General features: G+C 40.1%; 1 protein-coding gene across 1 annotated transcript in view; it reads left to right on the plus strand.

Moving 5' to 3' along the window:
* LOC146860841 (uncharacterized) overlaps nucleotides 1–24169 on the plus strand; it is a 915295-nt gene that overhangs the window by 629527 nt on the left and 261599 nt on the right. The window contains exon 32 of the mRNA XM_085646176.1: nucleotides 18385–18535. Coding sequence (XP_085502302.1) covers nucleotides 18385–18535 — 151 coding nt within the window. The remainder of the gene's footprint in view (nucleotides 1–18384; nucleotides 18536–24169) is intronic.

Raw genomic sequence — 24169 nt, forward strand, 5'->3', positions numbered from 1 at the left:
GGCAGCTTCCATGGATGTTGCATGGGAACACCCACAGCAACACCAATGGAACGCCCCTTTCACGCAGAGTAATGCGTGGAAGAAGCCCATATTTAGAAGGCAAGGAAAAGTCATGCAGGGTGACTTTACGTGGCCTTGTAAATATGGTCAGGCACACTGGGCCACCAGTGCGTCCAAAAAAGTTACCCACCAGCGGCGCAATGGGCTTATAAATAAGCCCCTTCATTTACTAAACCTTATTCAGTTCTAAATAGTCATGACATCAAAGGTGAAGAGTCTAATGACTGCTGTTTAAATAGGAATACTGTTGGGATCGGCTTGGAATGTGTGGTTGGGAGCTTGTGTGGGCTTGTGTGGGTTCTGCCCTGGAATGTAGTGTGCCGTGGTAGCGTCAGTTGCTGTCGGGAGCTGGAGGACGTCAAATGGAATAAACTTGATTCCTACCTTCCTGGTGGTGTCTTCCTTTCAGTGGCGACGAGTTGGTCTGGCGCCTTCAGTTTTCTCTCCTGTGGTTTGCCTGGAAGCTGTTTCACGTTGTTTCCTGTTCGTTTGGATTTCTCCAGCTGTGCTGCCCGGATATTTCCTGCTTGCTTCGTGCTGCCTGGAAATCCTCTTCTCCGTGCCTTGCTGTGTGTTCCTGTTGGTGCAGTACGTGAGCGTCGTGTCCTGTGAACCCCACGTGTAGTTTTCGGGTGTGAAGCTATCCGGTGGAAAGTCACCGCGCGCCAGCCGTTTCCTCTAGAGATGGTGGTCCTCGCTGAGCTGTGGAGTCCGTGCACTGTTGCCTGGACACGGATCTTCGTCAGTAACCTTGTGACGTATTCCTTTACTTACGCAGCTGTATTTTGTACAGCTCCAATGTCAGACGTTTGCAAATACATCTGACGCATTGTCGGCCATTTTGGATTGGACCACGTCTATGTTTCAACGCTGTGCATCCAGTGATGCGCACACCGTTTTCTTCTTTCCCAGTGCAATCTTTGTTTCCAGTGATGTGCACAATCTCTGTACTCTTCTTGCCTTACGCATTCGGTGATGCGCTCACCCTTTGACTACATTCTTCAACAATACTTCATTTGTGCTCTGTGATGTGCACACCATTTGTTAATATTATTCGTCTTAGCCATTTAGCCATAATTAACCTTTTATGATTGTCACTGGTTTGTTTAGGTTGTTTTAACCAGATTTGTACTTTAAGGACTCATTAGGTGCGGTAGGTGTTGGGCAGCAACTCACCGAAGTTTAGCCATGGATCGTGTTTCGGCACCTACACCCTTCTTACAATCTGCAGGCACTCCACCTCTTCAATGGGAACAGTGGCAAGACACGTTTGATGCATATTTGAAGGCTATTGATGGAGATACTTTCACTTCTAAGAAGAAGAAAGCTTTATTCATTTACAATTTAGGTTCTGAGGGTAGGAATATTTTGAAAACGTTACCTTTGGAGTTCGTAAGCACTCATGTAAGTGGTGGTGATAATGGCGTTTCACTCATTGTTGATGACTATGCTTCTATAGTCAAAACTTTAGACAAATGATTTAATCCCAAAAGAAATGTTGTTCTTGAGCGTCACAAGTTTCTACAATGGTCTCAAATTCCTGGTGAGTTCATTGATGACTTTGTTGCTGCTCTTAGAACTCTAGCGGTTACCTGCATATACAGGGAGTTTAGAGATTAAATAATTTGCGATCAATTAATTGAAAGGACATCTAACAAAAAGATTCAATAGAAGTTATTGTCCCCTGATGATCCTGATTTAGAGGCTGCACTTTCTTTGGCTAGGAGTATTGAACACTCTCAATTTTGTGTAAAAGAAACTAGTAGTACTGTGTCATCTAGTGAAGTCAAATTGTTGAATGCTAAACCCAACTCCAAACCGTTGAAGGGGTCCAACACCAGTGCTGTGCGGCCTACTACACATTATTCTAAACCCAAAATTGAGCAAGGGGAAGCCATATGCTTCCGTTGTGGGAGCAAATCACATTTAGGGAATGCAAAGTTTTGTTTTGCTTTGAACCAAACTTGTTACAAATGTGGAAAAAAAGGGTCATTATTCTCGAGTGTGTGAGGCTGTTATGGTTAAGAAAAACCCTACAAAGATTGTGAAGACCAATGCAGAAGACTTAATTGATTCTAATGATGAGGTTTATGAATTGTTGATGTTGTCTCCTTCATCGTCTCATGCTGAAGGTGTTGTTGAAATATCTTCTTTGGGAGGGTCTCACAAAAGGAAATCTCCATCATGCAAGATTGATTTTAATGGGAAGTGCATTGGTTTTCTTGCTGATTCTGGTTCTCCTTTTACGCTCATCAATGTGAAGGATTTTGAAATGTTGGATAGTGTTCAATTGCAACAATTCAATATCAAGATTTGCGCTTATGGGGGTAAAAGGGTTGAAGTTCTAGGAAAGTTTCTCGCCAATCTTGTCTTTGGTACGGATCTCGCTACGGGGACTGTGTACGTGGTAAATGACGGAGCAAATTTGTTGGGGTGGGATGAGCAGGGCACCCTTACCATTATACTAGATCCTAATCATCCTGATACGGTGTTCCGCAGTGCAATTAATCAATTTTACAATGTGCTTTCATCAGATTCAACCAGTGTGCGCACGGTTGCTCATGTATCGAGTGATAAGTGGGTCCATAATTATCCTGAAGTGATTAATGGTAACCTTGGAAAACTTTAGGGATTTCAGCATCGCATTGTGCTCAAGGAAGGTGCTAAGGCCGTGGCTCATAAAGTGCGCAAGATACCTTTGAGTCTCCGCAAGGAACTTAAGTGTGAGTTGGAAAGACTGTGTACAACGGGGGTAATTGAACCCATTGAAGGTTCTGAATGGTTGGCCCCCATTGTTTTAGCGTGCAAATCTAATAAATCCCTGAGGATGTGTGTTGACTTGAGAGACATTAACGCTAACATCTGGGTTGATCGCCAACCTCTACCAAACATCAATGAGATGTTGGCTACCTTGAAAGGTGCCACATTTTTTACTTCCCTGGATATTTCCTCAGCTTACCACCAAATCCAACTGTGTAAAGAATCAAGGCACCTTACGTCTTTTGTTACACCTGAGGGGGCTTATCATTATATATGTATGCCTTTTGGCCTTGCTTCGGCTTCTGCAGTGTTCCAGTGATTGATGAACAATTTGTTCAAGGACATTGCAGGAGTCGAATTTTTTCAAGATGATATTCTGATTTATGGTAAGACTAAGTCAGAACATGATGAGAGGGTTAAGCAAGCCTTAAGCATAATTAGATCTAGTGGTTTGATTTTAAGATTTGATAAATGTAAATTTCTTCAAGAGGGAGTTAACTACTGATCCAGCAGAACAAGGAAAAAAAAAAAAAGTTTACAGATCCTCCCTGCGTCACAGATCCATTACCACACTTTTTCATTCACACAAGCATTCATTGGTGGGGCCCATAACACCAACGTTCATACTAACGCATTCGTATCTGCACACAGGAGGATGATGAATCCGCTGGACATGTGGGGGGGTACCTTATAACCTATAGGGAAGAAAAAGACATTTTACAAAATATACATTAACATTCGCCACCTATAGATTCCTAATCCCAAACATCAAGGCACTCCATCCACTTGGTCGACGGACCAATTAGCTGGATTGGTTGATGGTGATTTAGAACCAGCTAAAACACATTTTAAGATTCAGAATCCTTTATTCTCTTCAACGTAAAACCACAAACTCGTTATTTCTGTTAATCAAATATTAGTTTATCTAAATTATGTTTGCAATTAATATTAGCATTTGTTTCATCAAAAGTTTTAGAATTTCTAGATCAATTAATTCAAATCACAGGTCATAATATTTACCTATTCTTGCTCTCTGGATTTTCTCTAATTCTTTTGGCTCTGCATAACCTAATTAGCCGTTAAATTGGCCAAATAAAGCAGGACAAAGCTTAAAGTCCGAAAGTTCTTTGCTCAGCATGTTGCAGTCCCAAAGATCTCCCAAGGACCAGAAATCGTGCAAGCATCTGTCGTCGCCTGTGGGGTCAAAGAGGCTGTGCAGTCATAGTAACCGCTGAATGCCAGCATGCCATCGGGAAAATGAGAAATAGAGAGAATGCCCCTCCCTATTCTACTACTCTTTTTATAATACATTTCGGGATAACATGAAACATTTTTAGGCGGAGAAAGTCTGTGATTGGTTGATCGAAAACATCCGATTTTATTCAGTTAGGTTTCCCATGGATATTGCTGGTTCACTTCCGTAGCGTTTATTTGTCCTTATGTTACAATGTTTTAGGTTAGCTTGTATGATCCAATTGTTCATTTAAACCAGTTTTTACTGACTGTAGTTTGGCAGTCCACCAAGATCCTATCCTTGACTGAGGACATTGGGTGCTTAGGTCGTTAGGAAGTTCACGGAGCCATCCGAGTCTGCGCAGTAGGTATCGCGCTCACAAGACGGTCGCCGCTTCTGAACTCGATTTTCGACTCCATTTTAGGGTAGGCCCAAATGTCAACCTAAGCGAAACAAACATAAAAGAATAATTAATACAAAGAAATTATGATTCTAATGTTATACCCTCACTAATCCCTTTCTGTATTAGTATTTGCCTAGTATATAGCGACATTTAAAGCGATAATATTTACCTTCAGGATCCAATCAGAAATGCAAACATCACATAAGCAACATAAATCATGCGATATCTAAATACCACATATACTACTATTAATATGCGAACATACTTTAGTTATTTTAGTTATTCTGCCATGCAAATAGCAATTTCCCACATATAATTGGTGTATGCAAAGGGTTGAATTAATATCACACCGCAAACCATTAGTAATAATATAATCAGTAGGTTATATAGTTAGCCTTTTCATGCAAAATAGAGGAGGTACACAAAATTCTGTTCTACCTGCTCCCTCAATCCCCCCTTTGGTGATTTTTAACATCACCACACTACCTTTAAATTTGAAAAATGTAGTAAATAGAAATGAATTCAGTTCTCTTAATATTTTGTTAGATCACATTACTGTTTCACCTGTTTCTTCTTCTCTTGTTTTTCTATACATGTTCTCTTTCCACTCTTCTAATTCTACTTCTTCAAATTCTCTTTCTTTCCTTTCTTTCTCTCTTTTCTTTATAGTTTCTCTTTTTATGTTATTTTGTAATTTTCTTCTTTTGCTACACAAACATCCTAATCTTAAAATTAATACTAAAATAATCACACATGTTACTGGAAATAATATCTTACCAACAAAGGTACTACCTAGTAAGAAGTCCTTAATGATAGAAAACCTTTTCCCAATCTTTTCCCAAATACCTTCAGCCTCTAGTGGAACAATTTCCTCATGCAAATCAGTTATATTATTAAAGTACGTCTTCAAATCTTGACTTTCGTCAGGAATGTAAGTACAACAATGTTGAACTTTCAGCATTCCACAGACTCCACCCTCTTTTGCCAAAATTATATCAAGGGCAAGTCGATTTTGCATTACCATGGCTCGCATGGCAACCATTTCAGTATTTACCAATAAAAATCCTCCAGCAGTGCTTGTTGACAAGCGGTCCACTACTGTTGATAATTTTCAAATTTTATGTGCATTCAGAGATATTCCTACTGCTGGTATCAACGCTCCAAAAATGTCTCCTACAATTTCTGACCAAGATTCTCTTCTCCTACGTGTTAGTTGTCTACCTATCGCATGTACACCATCTTTTCCTCTTCCCACATGAAATATCTTTGGGAAAACCAGGCCTAGATAACATGTGCCATACCAGTGATCTGGTAATCGATAATAAGCTTTCTTCCCGCAGATAAAATATAATCCCAGACTGTCTTTTCTTGTTTACCCTCAGGTACCTTCCTTTGCATTTTTAATCTCCTTTCTTCTACCATATCTAAGAAAGTCTTCTCTTCTCTTTTCAGTTAAATTATTTCAAAAAATTGACTCTAATGTCAATTCTTTAGTTTCTAAGAAGAATTCACCTAATACTTTAGCAGTTTTTACTTTATTCAGTTTATTAACTACAGGTACTTGTGAAAATATGTTATCTACATCTGAAAAATAGTATTCTAATTTCCGTATTTTGTAAAACAAACTTGCTAATACACTACATGTTATTCCATATGTTACTGGAAGGTGATGGTATGTCACTCCCTCAGATACAGATGCAGGCAACTGCATGCAGACGTAGCAATCCCTCACCTCCATCGTCTTCACATATTCGTATAATAATTTTGAAAAAACATTGTTAGAAAAATCAGTTATGGACCTATCTTTATGTAAATAATTTCTATCTATTTTAGTCGGATAAATCTCTTTAATCTTTTCTACATTAGTCTTATTTTCGCTATGTCCTTCTATTGTTTCTAATGTAACCTTAAATGAAACCATTAAAGCAAACGCATGCCACAAAAGCATTAGTAATCCTGTACAACAACAACACATTTTGCACCATCTCCTAAGGAAAACACATTTAGATTTTCTACTTACTGTGTTTGCCATTTTGAAAAATGATCAGTGTCTTTTGACTTAGCCTCTTCTACTTCACAACTGGTTTTGTCTAACCCAAGGCTCTAAGCACCTACTTGGTTCTTTCAGTTTGTCTTTTCCGGTAAATTTTTGTTTCTTCTTTTAGAGCACTTTTTGTCTCTTCAGTTTGGCATTTGATCATCTTTCACTTTTCTTTCACAATCTTGATTCAGAATTTCCTGAACATCCATCTCTTCTCCGATGTCGGACAAGATAACTCTCAGGATTTCCGATTCTTCGTCTTCCTCAACCACTTCTGGTACAGTCACCTTTAGATCCCCTTGGCTGTCTGCTTCTTCTTGTACTTCAGGAAGTGCCACATATGACCATTCCGGTGACTTATACTTCTGGTTAGGTTTTCTCGTTCTTTTACTTTCTTCTGATGGTGTTTGTTCAACGTCTTTTGATTTCTCTTGGCTAGACAATTCATTCACCTGTTCTGCTCTAGATGAATTTACTCGTGTCAATCTGTATCTCAATCTTTTTATCTTGTTTGGCCAAATTTCATCCTTTGCTAGCCTTTTAACTTACTTCCTTTTTCATTTCTCTCAGTTCTCCATGCTCTTTTTCTCAGGACTCGGCCTTCTGGTACTTCTTCATCACTGTCCTCCGATTCAGTTCCAACTTGACCTTTACTTTCAGTAGTCTTTCTTTCCACCTCTTCCTTTTTCTTACCTACTTCTGTCCCTCCTCGTGGTTCTTCCACACAATCTTCCTGCTGACTAGCTTTCCCTTCTTCTACCTGGATGTATGGTTTCCCTACAACTCCTCGGGGGTCTTCCGCAAAAACCTTTCCCTCACTCTCTGTATCTGGTACCATACCATCTATTCCTGTTATTTCAGGTGGAATTTCTATCGAATTTTCATTCAGGACTTCTTTATCAAGAATTTCTTTGACAGTCTCTTCACTGTTTTTATTTTTACTCTTAGGTGCTTGTACTGGTTCAGTGTCAGATTCTGAGCTGGTGTCAGAAATGTGCAATTTTCTTCTTTATGATAGATTCTCTGGTGCAACAGCCGGACTTGGTTCTGTCTCCCCCTTTCAGAGGTTTGTCTTGTTCTTATTTCTTCAGCATCTGATTCAGAACTTGTATCTGATTCTTCAAAGTATTCTTCTTCCTTGTTATCCACTGGATTTGGAATTCACAAGGTGTGACTAGCATGAATCCAGTTCTTTACTCCTGCACATTTTACAGCTGTCGTCATGGTCAGAATCACCTGATGTGGTTTTCCCCAACGTGGGGCCAAACAATTTCTTCCTCTGTGCACTTTTATTCTCACCTAGCCGCCTGGGCTCAGATCATGAGCTGGCTTCTTTTCAAGAGTGGTGGCATCCGATCCAACCTGATGGAACACAGAATGAACGGAATCAGCCAACCCCTTGCAATAATCCAGCACCAAGTCATCAGATATAGGCAATAGCTTGTTGACGGGTATGAAAACATGTCGCATTGCTCTTCCCATGACAATTTCATGAGGACTCAAACCTGTATTCCTGTCTGGAATAGATCTAATAGTCATGAGTACCAGAGGCAAGACATCAGGCCATTTCAAACCTGTGGTTAAACACATTTTTCCCAGTCTGTTTTTAATGGTGCCATTTACTTGTTTCACCACACTAGAAGCCTCTGGGCGATAGGCACAATGTAGTTTCTGTTGTACATTCAATGCTTCACAAATTCATTTCATGATTTCATTATGGAAATGTTTTCCTCTATCTGACTCAATAGTAACTGGAAACCCAAACCTAGGAATGAACTCTCTCAATAATAGCTTGGCTACTGTAATTCCATCACTCCTTCTTGTTGGGTAGGCTTCCACCCATCGAGAGAACAGACAAACCATCACTAGAACATACCTCAACCTGTTGCAGGTAGGCATTTCAATGAAGTCAATCTGCATTCTCGTGAAAGGCCCTCCTTCTCTTCCTATAGTTTTTCTTCCAGGATTGAATTGCTGACATATAAGGCATCTTTGACAAAGGCTTTCAGCTACAAGTCTAAATTTTGCATTATACCATGTCTGTTTGAAAAGTCTGATCATAGCATCTCTTCCTACATGTTCTTGTCCATGATACATCCGTGCCATGGTAGAAACCATACTATCAGGCATGACTGGTCTTCCATCCCGATAAACCCACACATGATCTGTTTCCCTTGGTGCACATCCTGCTTTTACCCACTGTCTCATTTCCTCATCTCCTGATTCTTCCTGCAACTGCCTCATTTCTTCCCATGTATTCACAGTGTTAGTAAACAACAAGGAACGTGAATTCATTTCTCTTTGTCTTCCCCGATTAACTGAGTTCTGATTACGTGCGCAATATTGAGCCATATCGTTGGCAAATTGGTTGCCAGCTGAATAGTCATTTGACTTAGAATGGGCCGCACATTTTACCACAGCTAACTGCTTAGGCAGCTGTATCGCCTCAAGCAATTTTCCAACCACTTCAGCATTCCTTATAGGAGTTCCACTCGATGTCAAAAATCCTCTTTGGGACCAGATTTGCACAAAGTCATGCACTACACCGAAGCCGTATTGACTATCGGTTATCACAGTCACTCTCACATTCTTTCCCAACTTACATGCTCTTGTTAATGCAAAAAGTTCAGCAACCTGGGCTGATTTTACTCCTTTCAGGCAAGATGCTTCCAGTACAGCTGCTACCGTACATACTGCATATGCTGCACTGAGAATTCCCTCATCCGTTCTCAAGCATGATCCATTCACAAACATCACATAGTCACTTTCTGTCAAAGGTACATCTTTTATATCTGGACGTGGTTTGGTACAGAAATCAAGCACTTCCAAACAGTCATGATCCATATCATCTCTGACTTCCACATTCTCAGCATCAGGCAGAAACGTTGAGGGATTCACATTCAGACATCTCACAAGGCTCACATTTGTTGCACCTAGGATGAATTTCTCATATTTAGTCAGACGACTATGCGTCATGAACTGAGTGCCGCTTAAAAGGATTGCCACATAATGAGGTACAAACACTCTCACAGGGTATCCCATCACAATTCCTTCGCTCTGTTCCAGACTCTTACAAGTGGCTGCTATAGCTTCAACCAGGCTATGCTACAGCTACAGGGTCTAATATAGCTGAAAAATATGCAATTGGTCTCCTCAGTTTTCCATGTTTTTGTATTAACACAGAGAGTGCACAACAATTTCTTTCGCTGCAATAGAGTTCAAATTCTTTCTCATAGTCAGGCATGCCAAGTGCTGGTGCTTCACACAAACTATCTCTCAAATGTTTAAAAGTCGTCAACTCTTCTTTATTTAATTCAATGGGATCTTTTACATCACTTCTTCTCAAGCGAACCAAAGGTTTTGCAATCAGGGAAAAGTTACTAATCCACTGACGACAATATCCAACCATTCCAAGAAACATTCTCACTTCTCTTTGCGTCATTGGGGCCCTCATTCCTTTTATTATTTTGATTCTATCTGCAGTTACTTTCCTCAGTCCTTTTTCAATTTTGTGGCCTAAATATTGTACTTCTTTCTGACAGAATTGCAATTTCCATGGGGATACTTTAAGTCCTCCATCTGCCAAATGATTCAACAATGCAATGGTATCTACTACATAAGCTTCTCGAGTTCTTGATGCCACAAGCAGGTCGTCTATATATTGGACCAGATCTGAACTTTCGGGCATTTTTAAGTCTTCTAGGGACTTTTTCAATATCTGATTGAATATTGAGGGACTCTCTGTATACCCCAGTGGGATTCGGCACCATGCCAAAATACGTTCGCCAAACCAGAACGCAAAAATCTGCTGGCTGTCAGGGTGCAATGGAATGGAAAAGAAAGCATGACACAAATCAATCACCGTATACCATTCTGCATCATGAGGAACCTGATACAAAATCACAGATGGATTTGGTACAATGGGACAACATGATACAACGATTTTATTTATTTTTCTCAGGTCTTGTACTATTCTAAATGTTCCGTTAGGCTTTTCAGACCCATAATTGGTGAATTACATGGACTGCTCATTATTTCCTTCAAAATACCTTGTTCAATCATTCTGTCTATTATAGGAGTGACTCCTGCAATTATCTCGGGTGTCAATTTGTACTGTGGAATATTTGGGTAACTTACTCCTTCCTTTACAGCAACTTTTACGGGATCATCATTTTCCATTAATCCCACATTTTCTCCTGTGAAATCCCATACCTCCGTTTTTACTGTGTTTTTCAATTCTTGAGGCAATTCCTCAGGGTCAAACACAGCAAATGCCTAGGTAATTTCAGGTTTCATATTAGCCATAGTCATTTTATACAGTACATCCTCATCAGGAGTCTCAAATGCTATATCATCTGGAGTACAAAATATGGTGCAATTCATTTTGCACAGCAAATCTCTCCCTAACAAATTTACAGGGCTTGAATCGCACACGACAAAACGTGCATTTCAGAAAATGTCCTTATGTTAACTTTAACTGGTTCAGTGAGATACGTTTTTATCTGTCTGTTGGATACTCCAACTACTTGGATTGTTTCATCCGAGAGAGAAAGATTTTTAACATCAGCTGACCTAACAGTTGAACGAGTAGCACCAGTATCTACTAGGAAAGTAATGTTTTCGTCTTTTCCATCCACAAATAGGCCTGTCTGGTCTACTTCTAGAGTTGCGCAAAGTACGCACTCCTCTTCCTCCCTTCGGCACCGTCAATAATTTTCTGCTGACTCACTCTCATCGCGTTGTAGCCAATACTGCAAAACAGCACTATCGCGCGGCAGTTTAGTTACCTGTTCTTCGTTGTAGAATCCTGTCTCATTACTGTATTTCTGAGGATTTACGCTCTGTGGAAAAGGTGGTTTTGGCGCCTGATTCTGTTGGGCAACAACCTGCTGCTGTCACTGTGGTTGACAACTCACTTCATTCTGCAACTCTGAATTCAATGATGCATTATCGCCATTAGCACTTGGGGGAAATTTACACTCTGTTTTCCAATGCCCTATTCTTCCGCAATTATGACATGACCATTTCTTTTTGGCCTCATCTAGACTAATTTGTCCTTTCCCTTTTCCAATACTAGGCTTTTGTCTCATGCCCTTACCATTTGCCTGTTCAATCAATTGAGCTTCCTGTCTCTCTGCCACTTTTACTTGAGCCCACATGGCCTTTTATTTTTATTTACGCTGTTTTGCTTCAATTTCATCACTAAAATACTTTGCATGTCTCAGTACTTCATCTATCTTTTTATTTTGCCAATCTACTGTATGCTGTTTAATCATTTCACTTACTTCAGGTCGCAACCCATACACAAATCGATATACAAAATGACTCAAATCCTTCTCACTCAAATTTTCATCACCACTATACTGCTGAAAAGCAAGTATCAACCTTTCGTAATATGCATGTACGGATTCCTTCGCTTCTTGATGAGTTCTATCAATCTTTAACCAATCAGTTTCTTTAGGAGGTACTTTATTTTTCAGAAAGGTAATTACTTGTTCACATTTTCTCATTACTTCTGGATCACGGGCACCTGTTTTTGGGTCTCTAGGGTATACTTGGGTAGGCCAACTTATTGTAATTTTACATTCTGTCCATAGATCTGCTAGTACAATTATGTCAAATAAACTATTCAAATCAATCCATAGTTAGTACTTTTGATAATTTTACAAACCTGTCTACCTGCCTATACCACTCCACTGGCTTCTCACGCAGTCGTGGAAAATCATTGGTAAATGACAAAATATCTTGTCTGGTCCAGGGGAAATGTACATAGCCTCCACCGGGAATCTCTCTCATGGGACATTCAGTTACTACCTTTTCTTTTTCTCTTACTGGGTAAGCTGCAAACGTTTTATCTGTTGCATCATCTCGTTTTCTAAACCATCTACTTTTCCATTTGTCTACATCGCCCCATTTTCTTAGTAAAATAATTTAGTCTTTAATCTGAGTTGTTCGCCCAGTAGTATTCAAATTTTCAATGTCTTTTTCAGAAAAATCTACTCTGTATGGTTTTTGTAATGACTTTACCTTTTCAAAGTCGATACCCATTTCATTTGCTACTTCTTCTAATCTTTCATGTAAATACTCCATGTTATACTTTTGCATAGAAACATTAATTCCTCATCCTGATAGTTTTTTATTTTTTCCGTTCGAATAGTTCCTACTATTAATTCTTCCAACACTATTTTCAATTTGGACACATCTAAAGGTCTACACTCAGCATCTTTTTGCTGTAAACTCCTTAGCCTTTCACTTAATTCATCAGAGGTAGGAACTACCGGAATCATCTCATTTCGTGTCTGTTCTAAACCTTTTGGGGATCCTGGTACTGATTCTGTCGTCATTATTGCTCTATTTGCTAGGCTCTGATTTACTGTCAAATTTTTAGGAGTACTTTGTTCAGAAATTCCTACCGCTTGTCCCCATGAATTTTCTCTTGCATCTCTTCTTTGTATTTCATTTTCTCTGTTACTGTTATAAGGAATCGTCAGACAATGCTCACTATGCTTTTGTTTATCAAAAATTGGCATTACAGGTCCTATTGTTACAGGAACAGTTACAACTTCCATATTTTTAGTTAAATCCCTAATATTTTCAGTTAATTCTAAAGTAGTTCTGGCTAGTTCAGCTGAGTTTTCATTTGCTATTTTACTAGGTTGAATATTTTCTGTTTCTCTGAAGGGATTATTTCTTCCTACCTCATGTGATACTGATTCGAACTTTATATTTTGTGGTGATTCTTTTACTGGGGCACTTGGTGTCAATAATGTGGAATTTGGTTGATACGGGGGTGGATTTTTATAAAACATGTCCTCAAGAACATCATCCTCCGATTCATGCACACCATACCTATATCCTTCTGATCCTGTGTTATTTCTCTTTTCTGTACATTTTCTACTAGTAGTCTCTTCAACATTTCTCATAGGGAACAACCCATCAGTCATCTCCTCATTCTATCATCATGATTCTCTTGTCCACACGGTCTACCAAACATATATCTGTACCTTCTGCCACTCCGTTGCCGTTTTCTGTCATACATCTCTTTTTCCCATTCTGTCAATGCTTCGAACTGTGTAGGTCTAGGTCTTGGTTCTAGATTCATCATTCTTTCTCTCAAATTTCTCAATACCGCTAAATTGAATGAACCATGTTCCGGAAAGGCTAAAACTCTATCATCTTGTGTATACTTTGCCCAATTGTCTAATCAAATACATGTATGATAACCATATTTCGCAACCATAAAGGATGCAGGTGATTTCGCTGGAGGAAGCAACTGTCCCTCTCTAGTCACAATCGGTTTGTCCTTTTTAAATAAGTTCTTGATCTTTCCGAACCAGGACTTTTTCTCTTTCTCTAGTGGATCGTAATACATAATTTTCTCTTTTCTATATCACTAGATTTCTTCTACGACTATTTTGTTTGTTTTATTCAATCGTAGCGCGACTTACACTAACGCACCAATCCGGAGCGTCTATGTCACTTTTACAATTCTCCAATCCCAGCGCGACTCTCACTAACGCACCAATCCGGGGCGTCTACGTCACCCTGTAATTCTCCACTCCTAGCACGGCGCACACTAACGCATCAATCGGGAGCGTCTTAGTCCCTTACTGACTAACCAATCCCAGCGCGGTCTTTCTGGCGCCAGCTTTTCTCGCTACTCCTGCTTCTGCTGACCCCTCCTTTACAAAATGTATTGATAAACTTTTACATTCACTTTTTACTAAAATTCTGTTAGTAACGACATAAAAACGCCACCATTATCTGTTTTGCTAACAAAAGGATAGTCTTGACCTTTTTCACAAGAATTCCGTCTTTCCCGAGAGCAGCGCTTACCTCTGCCCTAATACAGAAATATTACATTTGCCGATAAAGTAGCACTTCCCTCTACATTACCTTTCTAGCAAGCATTAGCTAACCGTTTCTCTAGAAATAAAACACCTGTTGGAGACCCAATGCTCCTGAGAATTAAAACCAGAGCTTCACAATTAACTTGAATGCTATTTCATTTACATCCATTCATACGGAAAATGTAGTTCATTTACACAGAATCCTGTCTTTCCCGAGAGCAGCGCAGCAATCTGCCCTACTACAGAATTATTACACTTGTTAATAAAGTAGCACTTCCCTCTACTTTATCCTTCTAGCAAGCTTAGGGAACACCTATTACCTTCCCAGTGATAAGCGTAATCAGAGTTCCTTTTGGACTCCTGGTACTTAAGACCAAAATTTCACAGGTGGCCTTCACTACCCATACACTTCTTTCATACAGAAAATACCCTAATGGCAACACACGACGATGTTACCAAATCGAACCCAGACAATGCGTCGTGCAACTCCAATTGTCACACGTTTTCCCCGTGTACCTACAGGGTACAATAATTCCGTCTTTCCCGAGAGCAGCGCACAATCTGCCCTACTACGGAATTATTACAAACTTCCTACATCCCAGAAGTCGTAAAACAACATAGAACGCAATGCGACTCAACATAGAGTGTTAATACATGAACCAATACTTATCCGAACGTCCACAATCAATAATCAATTTTAAAAAAATCGAAAATCAATAAGCAATAATCAAATCAATAAGCATTAATCACCAAACCAATGCAATAAAACCATAACTCTGCTACCAGAAAAACTGATCCAGCGGAACAAGAAAAAAATAAAATAAACAAGATTTGATAAATGTAAATTTCTTCAAGAGGGAGTTAACTATTAATATGCGTACGTATTTTAGTTATTTGAGTTATTCTGCCATGCAAATAGCAATTTCCCACGTATAATTGGTGTATGCAAAGGGTTGAATTAATATCACACCGCAAATCATTAGTAATATTATAATCAGTATGTTATATAGTTAGCCTTTTCATGCAAAATAGAGGAGGTACACACAATTTTGTTCTACCTGCTCCATCACTACCTTGGTTATCACATTTCCCACAGGGGAGTAGAATCTAAACTAAAAATTATTGAAGCTATCCAGAATGCACCCACACCTATGACCAAGGATCAGCTCCGTTCTTATTTGGGGTTGGTGGAATATTACGTCAAATTTGCAACTTTTCCAGCAAAACAGCATCCATGCCGAATTTGTTGAAGAAAAATGTTAAATATGTGTGGGATGACGATTGCAATAACAATTTTGAGCTGATTAAGCAAGAAATTGTACATTCTCGCCCTCCTAAACTATTGAATGATAATGATCTGTGCATTATATCCACTGATGCAAGCAATGTTGGTTTATGGGTGGTCCTCATGCAAAACAGAGGGGATGGTTGTGAAGAAACTATAGCTTTTGCTTCAAGGACTCTAAGGGGCGCAGAAAGCACTTACTCGACCATTGAAAAGGAAGCTTTAGCCTTGTGGTGGGATGCCCAGCACTTCAGAAATGTTTTGCGCGGTAATTAATTTATTTTGAGGACTGATCATAAACCTTTGATTGATCTTTTCACCACTAAAAGTGGTGGCAGGGCAACGCCATGCATTGAGAAGTGGCAGTATAGATTGCATAAGTTCTATTACTGTCTTGAATATGTGGCAGGTGCTAAGAACCATGTAGCCGATTGTTTGTCTAGGTTACCCCTCTTGTGTGGTGAATGTGAGTTGCCAACAGGTGACATAGAAATGGTTTGTGAGGTGTGCTCTTTGGAGAACACTGTTGGCGGTGCACTTTCTGAACAAGATTAGCTGGAAGCCACATCTAGTGATGCGGAAGTTATGAAGGTTATTGTGGCCCAATGACAAAGATTGTCCCTCCGAGTTGGTTCCTTATAAAAGGATTAGTGAAGAGTTATCCGTGGTTGATGGGGGGTTAAGGAGAGGGGGATTGTTGGTAGTTCTGGTGTCCATGCGCAAGAGGATTTTGGATTTGGCCCATGAAGGTCATCCGGGAATTCGTGCCATGAAACGTAGAGTCAGGGAGGATTTTTGGTGGCCTGGCTTAGACAGAGACGTTGAGCACTATGTTTGTGACTGCTGTATTTGTGTTGTAAGTGACAAGTCTCAAGTGACCCATCCTTCTCCAGTTGATCCTGTGGTGGTGAAAAACTCACCATGGTGCAAATTGGCTTTTGATATTGCTGGTCATTTTGGGCTCATTGGGAGTTCTCTCCCAAATATGCTTTGGTTCTTATTGACTAGATGTCAAAATGGCCTGAGGTCAGATACGTGGATAATGTGAACTCGTTTTCTGTTATCAATTTTTTTCAGGATGTATTTCTCAGGGAGGGTTTTCCTGAAGAATTTGTATCCGACAATGGAACCCAGTTGGTTTCCAAAGAGATGCAATATTTTTTCAAGGACATTGGTGTGAAACATATTCTCACTTCTCTTTATCATCCCCGCAGCAACGGTTTAGTTGAGCACTTCAACCGTGTTATCAAGGAACACTTACAGCTGGCTTTGGTCAATGGTTTGCATTGGAGGCAAGCTGTTACCGACATGTTGTGGGCTGTGAGGACTACACCTCATGTTAGCACTGACATAGCTCCTTTTACCTTACTCAGAGGTAGAGTTGCTGGTTCCAATTTGAACAAGGAATGGATGTCTAGAAGAGAGGTTGACAAGAAGTTGTTTTTGGATGTGGTAAATGTCAGGGCTGCCGCTCAGGCTAAGTATGATACTAGGTCTGGAATTTGTGGTGCTTTGTCTGTTAAGGTGGGAGATTGGGTCAGTGTCAAGAAGCCCGGTCTTATTCGCAAAGAGGAGTCTCGCTTTTCATCACCCAAAAGAGTGTCTGCAGAGAGGGATCATGAGGTGGTGTTGGAGAATGGCAAGGTATGGATTGGAATAAAAGTTCTGTGTCCATGGTACATGAATCCAGGGTTGGTTATGTCAAGAGATTTGGTGTTCATTCCTCCTCTGTGGTAGTGCCTGCTGGTGTTCATGGGAGGGAGAATATTCATTCTGGCTGTGTTCCTGCGAGGGGTGGCTCTACCAGGTTTTCCTTCCAAGTTTCAAGATTACAAAATGTTGTAGAGTTTAACCTGTTTTTAGGTTTTTCACCTAATGATGTTTTATACCTATGTTTTTATCCTTTCACATTTTTTTTATTATATTGATCTGTACATTATTTATGCCTATGTTTTTATTCGTATGTACTTTTTATTATGTTTTCTGTACATTATGCATTCTCTTGCTTTGTCAATTGCTGTTTTCATTTTGTTCTCATCCTCTGTTCTTTTTGTTGTTGTGAAGGAAGGGGGGGGGGGTGTTGGAATGTGTGTGTTGGAGCTTGTGTGGGCTCGTGGTGGGTCTGCCCTGGAATTTAGTGTGCTGTGGTAGCGTCAGTTGCTGCCAGGAGCTGAAGGACGTCAGACAAAATAAAGTTGATTCCTACCCTCCTGGTGGTGTCTTCCTTTCAAATACCCAAGGCATAGCGGCGATCTAATATATACTGTAATGCTCGTGTATTTTATTTGGACTTCAAATTAACAGATGCACTTCTGATTTTGGCTTACGATGTTAATTTATTGTGTGACAACTCTAGCTTTATTCTCCCTTGAAATGCATATCAATACCGAATGGTGAAAAATAGTTGGCTGTAAAAATAAAGAATCAGCTCATAAAGGCTGTAAAAATATTAGCCATTCATTAACAATATTCCTTCTAAAGAAGTAGACCTATTTTCAATTTCTTGATCGAACCAAACTCACTTTCTACCTTTTGCTGATCTGAATTAATTTCCTATTGTATCTCCAGTCTAAGCATATTTTGAGCCACATGGTAATTAATTTGTGCATTATAAAAATGTCACTGGCCAATGTTTTTGAACCTGATTTTACAGTACTTTATTCCCAGGCTACCATAGCTATTTGTTATCAAGGATGCAGAGAACTCGTTAAACCTATGAAACTTCAATCTTTTTAATTCTTTTCACTGCAGCCATGTCCAGGAAAGATATGCGTAAATGGCACAATGATCATGGGGAGCGGGGATACCTGCCCACCTGCTGTTCAGTTTGATTGTTCCGATGGGGCAAAGTCAGTACGAGTCTATGAACCAAATGGATGCTGCTACCAATACAAGTGCCCAGGTATGATACTATATTGTCTAGATCATAAATGAAAAGGATCCTTACACTGTGGTTGTCTATACTAGGATGTAAGACCAAATAGGACCACCTCTTCAATGTTATCATATATTGCATATATGCATACGAGCTGTAAGAGTGACCTTTTTTATTTGTAGAAGGGTCTGTATGATGACTATGTAAGGTAAGGTTTAAGTACACTTTTGTTATAAACACCGCTAATCAGTTGTTGGTAACCACACCTTGTTATATACAACTTACTTAAAGTAGTGGATTCAGCGTATAATTGAGGTTTGAGCAAAACTACTTTAACATTTTAAGTGACAATAGGTTAAACATATCCAAGATTTATAAAAAATCTGATAGAGACGTCTCTCTTCAAATCCCTTACCTTAGAATTCTCCCCAGGTGCTAGACTGAATCCATAAAAACTTTCAGCAGTACCCCTGTGCGTTGGTAGACGACGTTGTGCGACTCCGTACCGAAGTTGTTCATGTGTGCGACATCACCTGAGTCCATATAAGCCCGGCCCAGTGCGCTGACACCAGTTTCTTCTTTTCTGCGCTTACAACACGGATTTGGATTTAACTCTTCTTTCTGTATAAACATCTACTGCTTCCTTAATTGGCCTCCTCCATCAAAACCAAACAGGGGTGGAGCCGGTGCTTTCCTATAATGACGCCCTCTATTACATTTTGTTGGGAGCTGGGCTAAACCCAATACAGGGGCCCCAGTGGATCGATCTATATTTAACTGACACCTTCCGGCCCCTGGTGATCAGACCTGTCTCTTATGACACCCTATCCTCATAGTTTGGTAGTACAAGCTACTTTGCCATCAGATGACAGGGGTGTGGAATTTAATAAAATATCTACTTGTTCACGGGGTAAGTTGCTTCATAAATCTACTTGTCCTGTAACAAAATCCACTTGTCCCGTTTTGTGGCATGTAATGCAGCCAAATATTATGGTAGCAATCTCATAATTATAAGAGCTCTGATCTAGCCTCTCTGATTATGCCAGGGCTCATACCATAGTTTGAAAACTAGCAATTCCCTTACGTTGCCACGTTTCCGCCGATCTACCTACTGGGGCTGAAGATAGTGGTAAGCAATAGCTTCATGGTTGGAATGCCCTTTTGAGTCAGTGTAAACCTACTACATTACATGTTTTTTAAGGATTTTCACCAACTCTTCTCTAATCTTTTGCCATACTTAGAAAGGTTGGAAATGTACGCCTAACAATGGCAGACTTAAAACCTCTTCCAGGGCTGGGGAACAAAGGGGTTAGTAAAAGTGAACTTGCAAACACTCAGATTTTTGCATGGGCAAATCTACACATGCCCATTTCCTCATGCTTAAATGCGATTCATAAATATTTTTTAGGGGTACTAATTCTTGGCCTACTTGTGTAAGTTCTTGTGATTTCCCGAAACAGTAAATCTGCACCTAATGCTATGACATAGGCTGTGGGTGCACTTTTGAGACTTTCTTTAATAATTGGGCACCCTTATTAGGTGTGGCGTTAACAATGACCTTTTGTGTTGATTAAACTTCTGTCTCTAACTGTCTATCGGCTGGCTTCACTGTGAGTGACAGCATTCTGCTCTTTCACACAGAACATATCAGCGCACAATGTCATTTTGCTCAGTGCCATGAACTACTGTGGCAATGTGTGCTTTTTGAGTCCAAAAACTGTTTTTGCTTTTGCCAATGTTGGTTATAATGGTGAGGGCCAGTTAGTTTGCACACCCAAAAAGTTTTACAAAACCCATGCCAAAACAAGTCACGCATTGATAAAATCAAAATGCTGACCACCAATGTCAGACCTACTGGCTTTGCCAATGATTGTTTATTTTTGTTTCCGATAATCTTATTGAAACTGGTTACACTGATTTTCCAATAGGAATATTTCTGGAAAATACTAGCATACATCAACACATTTTACTAAATGATGCTGCAAAGACATGGTATCTAAAATTTTACAGTAGCTAAGCGCAATGTTTATTTTCCTACTTGCATTTGTTTGTGAACATTTTATTTTGCAAGCAAAGAATCAACAATTATGCTTTCAAGCTTCTGCCAATATTTGCATCGAATCAGAGAGCATTCTTGGAGCATTATACATAGCCTAATATTGCTAAACTTTGAAAATGTGTGTACACATATTTATAGTGGAACCACTGTCAGTAGTGCAGTCCGAGCTTACATAATTTACTTACAGCGCTCACCTTAATAATAAAGGCTTTGCATTAATGAACCATGAATGCAAGTTTGAACAGCATTACCACATGGACACAAATATTACCTTAACTACAGACAATGCCCTTCCCTGATCTGTAATATAGTATTGTAAACTGGCAGGCAAAGAGTTTGTGCTGTGGGGGGTTGGGCCTACTTGTCCCAAGGACAAAATACACATGAAAACTTGCTGCCCTTGAACCCAAACAATATGTCTTGGGCGTCGGGCTATAGGAATTCCACATCCCTGGATGATATCGACTCTCTTCCTCATGTTCCATCAGACAGAGATTTCAGGAGACAGGACACCTGTGGCAGGCATATCTTCTCCTCCACAAGTTCTGCTTTGCGTTTTTGCTTTCCTGGACAGTTTTCCCATACATTGTGGGATTACTTGGCACGCCTGTTGCCATCGCTTCCGGATGACACCTGAAGCGAGCTTACCCAGTTGATCCAAGATGAGCAACAAGTGGCTATTTAATGATTAAATGTGGGATGGATACCACTGAATCGGTAGGTCGGGCCATGGCTTCTTCAGTTGGGCTACATTGTCGTGCCTGGCTGTGCACATTCGCTTTTTCGGAGGCTATTCAGACCACTTTGCTTGACATGCCCTTTGATAGCACCCGCCTTTTCGGTGCTCATGCTGACTCTGATTTACTGCGTTTTCACGACAGTCGGAGTGGAACAGAAACTTAGCTCTGCTCTTGCTCCTGTCTGTCACCCTAAATCCACCCATTTCAGTTTGTATGGGGAATTATGATCCCTCACTTCTTCTCAATTGAGTATTTCATGGTGGTGTTCATTGTTGTCTATCCCACCTACTGGGCACCTGCTGTGGTATTCCTGCTTCCTGCAGGTATAATTCTTATCCTTCTTACACTGTAGATGACAGGTTACGGTTCTACAATACTTATCAGAGCCACTTGCGGTCTAGAGTTTATGACCTCTGACTCACATCCTAACTGCTGGAATTTTTTACCCCGGCACTTCATGTTAATAAATTAAGTTTAGGATCCCTTATAGGGACCTTTCACTTTTCTACCCCTGGGGAAGTTTCTATATAGCTAGTTCAATGATATCTCTTTTTTATGGATCTCTTGTTTCTTCTTGATCTTTTCAGGGAGCACCCTTTCTGTTACCATTTTTCTCTAATTCTGTTTCACCAAAGGCTCTAAATTTTCACTGGAGTAGTGGGACCTGTGTCACAGTCTCTACATTGTTGTCCACGTTACTGGTCTGGCCATTATTTCCAGCTACGGCATTCTTTTCTCTGTGTCCATCATTTCTTTATCGAGCTTCTTGCTCTTTTTTAGCAGGGTGCACCTTTGATTGACTACTCTGGTGCACATGTTTCATTCACTTCTTGTGATTTTCACAAGGGTGTTTCTAAGAAAAAAACAAATGGGTTTACTTCCTCAGCCCTGCTGGTCATCTTGTTTGTGGTTTCCTCCATATTCTTTATTTGTGTGGTAGTACTTCAGTGCCGACTTTTTTCTACCTCCAATCTCAGTGTCATACTCACTTATTGCCTACAGGCAATGTCTTTTTCCCATTTTGCCATGAACAACTCCTTTTTCAGAGTTCATACACACTCGTGGCATTAAGGCGTATGCTTGTTATCCTTGCAAAGACACTATGTTGTCTCTTTTTGTGTGATAATGGCTCATCCACCTTTTGGTGGATTCCTTGTTACTTGAAACTGCTCCAAGGACATTATGGTTTCATACTCTTATAATGAGTTTATTTGTTGGCTTGCTTGTCACTTCATTAACTCTCTCTATGGACAACTCTTTTCATTTTGTTCTGTATGGAATCTTAATTTCTTACCCTCAGGGGTTAGTCTGAGGTTTCTTCTTCAGAAAGAACACCCCCCTCTATTGTGCATTTCACTTCTTTAACCCAATTCTGTTTTTTTTTTCACGGATGTTCCTTAGTATAATCAGGGTTGTAGGAGTGTTGCCCTTTTACTTTCGGTAATTTGGATGTCCCTCCCCCACCTTCCTGTGGGACATTTTTTCCTCTAATCAACAATTGTTGTTCTTCTTTAGCTTGCATCTCTTCTGTTGAACTTTCCCCTTGTGGGTGTGTAGTTCCTATGAGACTATGTGTTTTACTTTCGTCCAATCATCTGTCAGCTTCTGCTCTGTTAAATGTGCCTTACCGTTGGATGATAAGGCTCAATACCTTTTTTCTCTGCCTCCATGGGTTAGCCTCTTTTACCTTGGCCTGCTTCTGGGCCTAGTTATAGTTTTGTTGTTTCCCCTTCTCTGTCACCATGGTTAGTACTATGTTGCTGATTACTCAGCCCAAACTACTTACGTTTCGCAGCTTCAGCAAGGTGATAGCTTTTTCTATCATTAAAATATTTAGTAGCATGGAGGTTTTTCTCTCTGTATGCGTATGTATATCAATATATATATATATATATTCACTGAAAAAACCATAGGTTTCACACATGTTATAGTTAGCTGTACATTTCATTCGTAAAAAACCAATGAAATTCCCGCGTTATAGTTAGTGCAGGCAACTATAACTCACGCGACCGCAATCCTCTGCTGATGCTAATACTGTATTTCGACATTTATTTGCCCATGTCTTCTTCCATTAAATTTTAGCTATACATATATTACAAATCTTTTTTTTCATAAAGACACATATGTCATCAGCAGAAGATTGCGGTCGCGTGAGTTATAGTTGCCTGCACTAACTATAACGCGGGAATTTCATTGGTTTTTTACGAGTGAAATGTACAGCTAACTATAACATGTGTGAAACCTATGGTTTTTTCAGTGAATTTGCAAGGTTTTTTTAATGCTAATTCCTAACTATAACGTGTGTGAAACCTATGGTTTTTTCAGTGAATTTGTACGGTTTTTTAAATGCTAAGTTACTTTACGCCATTCGTGGCGTGCGCGCCCAGTTAACGCAGTTCATTCCGTGCGCGCACGGTGAGCTTCGCGCACCGTGCGCGCACAGTGAGCACGCGGTGCGCTTCGCGCACCGCACGCCCACTTTACGCAGTTAGTGCCGTGCACGCACGGTGGTCACGCGGTGCGCTGCGCGCACCGCGTGCCCACGTTAAGCGGGATGGGCCATGTACGCACGATGCGCTTCGCGCACCGTGCGCACATGGGGGACATATTATGCACATCTTTGTGAAATGTATTCTTTGTTAAATTCATAGCTGTAATATGCCATGCTCAAATGGTGCCCTTCGGGCACCATTTGCACACGGGGTGGGGAGAATGTGGATAATTTTTTTTTTTATAAATTTTTACCGTACGCGTGCGGTAAGCGTAATCGGCGATTTTCCGAAAAAAAAAAAATTTTTTTTTTTGGGCTTGGGGGTGGTTTGGGGACCCCTGTATCAATGCTGGGTGGTTAGGATCTCATGA

This window comes from Triturus cristatus, chromosome 3_1 (assembly GCF_964204655.1).
Source record: "Triturus cristatus chromosome 3_1, aTriCri1.1, whole genome shotgun sequence".
Taxonomy (NCBI): domain Eukaryota; kingdom Metazoa; phylum Chordata; class Amphibia; order Caudata; family Salamandridae; genus Triturus; species Triturus cristatus.